This window comes from Argopecten irradians, unplaced genomic scaffold, assembly GCF_041381155.1.
Source record: "Argopecten irradians isolate NY unplaced genomic scaffold, Ai_NY scaffold_0192, whole genome shotgun sequence".
Taxonomy (NCBI): Eukaryota; Metazoa; Mollusca; class Bivalvia; order Pectinida; family Pectinidae; genus Argopecten; species Argopecten irradians.
Genome location: NW_027187659.1, coordinates 17,806 through 24,566, shown reverse-complemented (window position 1 = coordinate 24,566; position 6,761 = coordinate 17,806). Strand labels below are relative to the sequence as shown.

The following is a 6,761-nucleotide window of genomic DNA, read 5'->3' as shown; positions in this document are numbered from 1 at the left end:
TAACCCGATTGACCCGTCGGGTCATCAAATAACCCGATTTTCAGCACTTGTACCAAAGTGTTAAAAAGCTCACAAAAATTACGTCAGATAAAGCCATAAGTGCAATTTTAATTACACCTCAGGGCTTAAGACTCATATCAGGCCCCTGTATAATGCAGGTAGCTATGTTTGTGTTTACACAAACTTCCATAAAGATGTGAAATTGTAGCAATTAATCTATTCAGTCATGCATCACGATGTCCATGATCGTTTTTAGCCACAGCCAGCTAGCAAAATCAGACATGGCCAATTAATACTGTTCAAAATCAGAAATAATCTCTTCAAAAGTACAAACAATTATGATTTCAGACAAAGATTTACTCACATGAATAAAACATATTCAACGTGAACGGTATCCTGTTGAAGTAGGCAGGCAAGCCAATCATAATGGCCGCCATTTTGTTTAGTCAAAGATAATAGTGAAACCGGACATGTGTAGAACAAAAAAAAAACCCAGGATTTTATTTATTTAATATTTTTTTATTTTTTTTTATTTTCAGATATTAATTATATCACGTTACGTGGTAAGAGGGCAATCTGATTAAAATGCAGATCCTTATACCCACTCCGTTATATGAAGGATCTGACAATATCCCATAGGGGGTCACGTCCAGATGACCTTTATACCACGTGGTCTTCATATCGGATACATTTTCTACACCTTGTCACATCCATCAAAAACGATATTTCGTCCCAGTATACTTATACAATTAGCTTTATTGTTCTTTGGGCGAGATGACTATGTAAACCAAAATAATTCTGACAGTTTTTTCAAAATATTTCGTCCCTGAAATTCACTGTCAAAATTTTGCAAGTAGCAATTTGATTGGCTATTTTCAAAGGTCACCTGGACATGACCCCTTATGGGATTTTCTCAGATCCTCATTTCAAACGTAGTGATAATAAGGATCTGTATTTTAATCAGATTGGGTGAGAGGGATGCGTACTTAAATGCATACAATAAGATTATTCTAGAAAATTGGCAAGCAAATATGGATATCCAAGTGATTGGAAATAGTAAAGCAGCTGCCTATTATGTTTGTGCATATTTATGTAAATCAGAGCCAGAAGATTTAAAATTTGCTCTTTCTTCACTACTTTCATCCATGGATAGGACAGTAAATCAACGAACACGTATGTTAAGAATAGGATCATGTATTCTAAAAACCAGAAAACTTAGTGCACAGGAAGCAGCATACAGACTGCTTAATGACCTTAATCTAATATTTTCTTCAAGGACTGTTTTATCATTGAATACTGAACCACCAAGGAAAAGATTTCTAGTGTTAAAATCAAAGAAAGATAGAGAAGAGCTTGATGAGAAAAGTACAGACATCTTTCATAACAATCTAATTGACTACTACAAAGCTAGACCAGCATGCTTACACACAGTTTGTTTGTATGAATTTACACAGTGGTTTGTTAAATGTCAACTCTCTGATAAATCCCCAAACTCATCTAGGTTAGAAAGAATAAAGTTGAAATCACCTTTTGAACATGTTTGCATAAGAAAAAGAAAGAAAGCAGTTGTGATAAGACTTCCCAAGCTGTCAATTGCAACAGATGATTATTTTTACAGTCTACTGATGTCATATATACCTTTTGAAAATGAAGATGATTTGTTAAGATCACCAGATGGTAGTCTTTATGATAGTGCTAGAGATGCATTTTATGAAAAGAAAAGTAATATAGATATTAAACATTTGCATTCTCATGCATTGATAGAGGAAATTGAAAATGCATTGAGATTTATTCACTATTCAAGAGTTGAATTGGCTTCAAGTTCCAATTTTGCTGATGATGAAATAAACAAAGAGAGTGCCAACATCTCTATACCATTAGACTCAGAATGTGTAGATTGTTTTGATGTCAATGACAACAATTCTGTGAATCACATTACAGACACCCAACATATACATGAATTGCAGGTGTATCTTTCAAGAAATGAACTTGAATTGAAACTGGAAAAGTTAAAAGGTAGTCAAAGAAGTGTTATGAAAACTATAATGGATCATTACAAAAAGAGATTTAGTTCTCAGTTACTTTTGTTCATAACTGGTGGTGCTGGAGTAGGGAAAAGCTTTTTGACAAATTTAATTGTTGATTGGCTTAATCATTGCACTAGCATGCAGTTAGGTAAATCCCCTGTATTAGTGTGTGCACCAACAGGAACAGCAGCTAGAAATGTACGTGGCAATACTTTACACAGTGCATTTCATCTTCCTGTTCAACATGGTGGACAACCTACATTCTTTGAGTTAACGGGGAAATCTTTAAAGAAATTGCGCACATTATATCAAGGTATCCATACTCTGGTTATTGATGAAATTTCAATGGTAAGCTCTAGACAGTTTGAATTTGTCCATAAACGCCTCTGTAGTATTAAAGATAATACAGAATTTTTTGGTGAAATAAATGTCATCTTGGTTGGAGATCTTTTACAACTTCGGCCTGTAAAAGGACATTATGTATTTGAGAACAGATACCTTTGGTCGAATTTCAAAACTGTATTTTTTACAGAAAATGTTCGCCAAAATTGTAATAGTTCATTTGCTTAATTACTTAATAGAGCCAGGGTAGGGTTGCTGAAAAAAGAGGATATTTCATTGTCAAAGACTCGAATTATTTATCCAATCCCATATAACATAACTACAGTCTTGTATCTATTTCCCACTGTAAGACAAGTTGTAGAACATAATGACAAGATGCAAAACTTGATCAGTGATGACGTAGTTAGAATTACTGCTATTCATTACTTTTCACAAAATGACTTACAAAGGAAGCACTCTTGTGATTACCAGAAGATTTAATTCCAAATGATGATAGAAATGCTGGTGGTCTTTGTAATATCTTGCGTATTTCAAAATTTACAAGAGTGATGCTTAAAAGAAATATTTACACTGAAAATGGGTTGGTAAATGGCGCGCTTGGATTTGTTCAAGAAATAATAAAAGATCCAAATACTGGTTTAGTGAACACAGTATACATAAAATTTGATGATGAAAGTATTGGTGGTGTTTTAAAGGTGTCTCACAGTACAACGCTATGCTATTCAACCACTCTGTCAAGAGTTTTATTATTCGAGTAGAATATTGATAAGGGCACAATTTCCAATAATACCAGCATGGGCAGCAACAATACATAAAGTTCAAGGTGCATCTTTAGACATAGCAGCAATATCAATAGGAAATGATATATTTGAAAATGGCATGGCTTATGTAGCATTGAGTAGAGTGAAAACAATATCTGGTCTTTACCTGTTGGCTTTTAACCATCAAAAGATATGTCCGCCATTAAAACCACTGAGAGAATACAACAATTTGCATGAAAGAGAACAAAGATAGTTTATAGGATGTGACATGGATATAATTACTAATACAGTACAAGCTAGTATTCAAATTTTGTATACTTTGCAACACCATATCAATCAATCATTGTCTTAAATCTGCCATTCCCAAACACACTTTTACATGCAAATTTTCTTCTGCAAAGTTTAATCAAAAGAAATGTATATAAAAGCAAGAGTATCATTAATATCTTTTGGTAAAATAAAATCTTGCAATTTCATCCGAAGAAACATGTACATTTTGTATATAAAAATCAGAGTATCATTTTGCAATTAAAAATCTGTTAACATTTTGCATGCATGCATATTGATATTACCTACGGTATATTATTTTTTAACTAGGTAACTGTCATTTTATTTTTCATGAAAGTAAAAGATATTTCATATTTGTGTATTTTTTTTGTAAATATATATTGATATATAGCGTTGATGTGAATGTTTCAGATCATGCAAACTATCAGTGAAGTCAAGGCTAGTGCCCCGGGCACAAATGTTACTCTGAAAGCAATGGTCCTCTCAGTAGGAGACGTCAGTACTCAGTCTGCTGGACCTGAAAAGATGTCAGTTGTTCTGGGAGACACTTCTGGCTCGATCTCTGCTACAGTGTATGGATTGAAAAACACAAGCAAGTTTAAGAAAGAAACTGCAGTTTTACTGTTTAATGCATTGATGAAAGACAACTATTTGGCTGTTACTTCCCGGACAGAGGTAGCAAGGACACAAAGTTTTGAAGTACCAGATGCCATTATAAAGGAGACACCTGAACTATTTGGAAACAAGCAAGTCATGCTCCAGCCAATTTCATCTGCACTATCATCACCTGATAAGTCATATGCATCAGTCAAAGGAAAAGTTGTCAAGGTTGGTACTAAAACATTCAAAACTATTTTAATGAAATATATATGTCAAAACTTATATCTGTTGTAAATACACTGTGCAGTTAGCAGGATCAAGGATACATTCAATAAAGATACAGATAATGTTAGCATATATTGAATTATATTAACTACAGTACTATTGATTGAGCTTGTACTTTTCAGGTGTCCCCTGTTTCATCAAGAAGGGAAATCCCTTATCAGGAACTGAAGATAAGGGATGGTTCTGGAGCAGCTACTTTGGCTGTGTGGGAAGATGACGTACAACAATATTCTGTGGGTCAGCTGGTGCACTTTAAAAAATGCAGAGTGAGGCTATATCAAGGCAAAAAAAAAAGACTGACCACTGTCAGAGATGGACAGAGTGAAGTAAATATCTGATATATTGGGTGGTTAAGACAAATTAAAAATATATATATATAGATTTCGCAATAAAAAAGCAGAAGTCAATTATTAAGGTATCAAGTAATATATAGGATAACTATATTTTTAGTAGTAAATACATTTATCTTATAATGAAACTAAAGGCAGCATTGGCCTGTGTATAACTATAACCTTTTTATATAATGTGTAAAGTAGTTTGCTTGTGTTTGGAAGAGCTAAGTTATCACACTAGTTACATGTTTTAAAAACACATGCATATTTTTTTAAAGATACTCCATCATGATGAAGAATTAGATGAACTGACAGAAAATAGTGAAGATGACAAGGATGAAGATTTTGAAGAGGAAGGAGTATTCAGTGGCACAATTACAGCATTATTTGATGTGGATCCATATCTGGCATGCCCCAAGCCTTCGTGCCACAACAAGAAGTTAAACACGATATTGCAAGGAAACTACGTAATGTGCTGTCCCTCTTGCAATGACAAATTTGGGGCAAGTCACACCAACTGGTATGCGCGTGCCACAGTTCTTCTGGATTTGGGAACTTCTACAAAGAAACTTTCCATTTTTAAGCCAGAAATACAAAATATATTTGTGGCTAAAAACAAACTACCAGATGTTGGTCTGGACAGAGATGACATCTATGAAAAGTTCTTCGCTCTTCTTCCTATTGAAGTCAGATGCAACATCCAAAGCAATGCCATGAGAAATGTTGTCTGCAAACGAACCAATTGAGACTGAAAAAGAAGAGAAAAACTGTTTTTCTTTTAAACAGTGCCAATTGTTCTAAAATCTTATTAGTTTAGTTTGTTTTATTTATACAAGTAGTTAGTGACAATTACAGTACACATTCAGTATTGACATATGTGTATCTTAGTATTTTACTATATTTCATAAATGTAAAAATGTAGTTAGTGGCAACATTCAAATTTAGTATTGGCATTTTGTTCTTAAATCTAGGTATATTAGTTTAGTTTCATACATGTGTAATGTAATGTAGTTCAATTAGTTAGATAAAATAGAGCATGATCAGTAAATTGCCAGGATTTTGTTTTACATAATTCTATTATTTAAGAAAAAGTAGTTATTGAACATGTAAAATGTAATTAGTTGCAAAATAGATATTTAGTAAATTTTATTTTTTAATAATGTTTTTGTTAAATTTCATGTAGTGATAAATTTAGATTCATTAAATATGAATTTTAAATGGCCATTTTTTGAAAATCTTATGGTGATAAAAGAAAGATGGTAAATTTTGTTTAAAATATTGTATCCAAAAAATTTATCATATGTTTGATTTTACAAATGTACTTATTAGGGTATTTTGTTAAAAATATACTTGGTTGTTTTGTGATTGAATAACTTAAATGAAATAAATGCACTGAAACTTAAAAGTTGTTTTTTGAGTTACTGTAAGAAAACATATTAAATTCAGTATAGGCATTTGTTCCACATGAAATATTTATTTTATTTCCATACATTAAAATAGTTAAGTGTAAAATTTTTAAGCAGTTGGCATTTTTTGCCAAAATTAGATTTTTTTTTTCATAGGTTTAAATTCATTTATATAGGCTTGCGAGCTTCCATATGACATTATTTAGTATTCATAAATAGTTTTATTAACAATTTTCAAATGGCAAACGTAGAAGCATTTATTAAAACGGTCTGAATAATAAGTGGCAAAATAAATGTTCATACCTTATGGCATTTTGTTTGTTCTGAAATCTAAATACTATAACAAAGGAAATAGGGTTTTCAATGGGTTTGTTAATATGATTTATCATTATGGAATTTTTAATATATTGATTTGTTTTTGTCTTAATCACAATTTTGTTTTATCGCAGGTATTGCTAATATAAACAGTTGGATCAATGATGTTTTTTTTCCAATTTTTACATAGTACATATTGCCTAAACAGGTTTTGCTCTGCCGTTTTTGTCGAAAAGATTGTAAAATTTTTTTACAAATTTCTGCAACCAAAATATCGAGTTATTATGTACATATTTATACGTTTTTGAAGGTTATCTGTTACAAGATTGTTAAAAAAAAAACAAAAGTGTACATGTTACATATTGCATTTGAATCTAAAATGTTTGTTTGAGTATTTTTGCTTGT

General features: G+C 31.9%; 1 protein-coding gene across 1 annotated transcript; it reads left to right on the top strand.

Annotated features, from left to right (window-relative positions):
- The first annotated feature begins 3,826 nt into the window (after positions 1-3,826).
- LOC138312049 (uncharacterized) lies at positions 3,827-5,418 on the top strand. The gene is made up of 3 exons (XM_069253125.1): positions 3,827-4,246; positions 4,426-4,629; positions 4,914-5,418. Exons 1-3 carry the CDS (start codon positions 3,833-3,835, stop codon positions 5,379-5,381), a joined length of 1,086 nt encoding a protein of 361 aa, XP_069109226.1. The 5' UTR covers positions 3,827-3,832; the 3' UTR covers positions 5,382-5,418.
- The last annotated feature ends 1,343 nt before the right edge of the window (positions 5,419-6,761 follow it).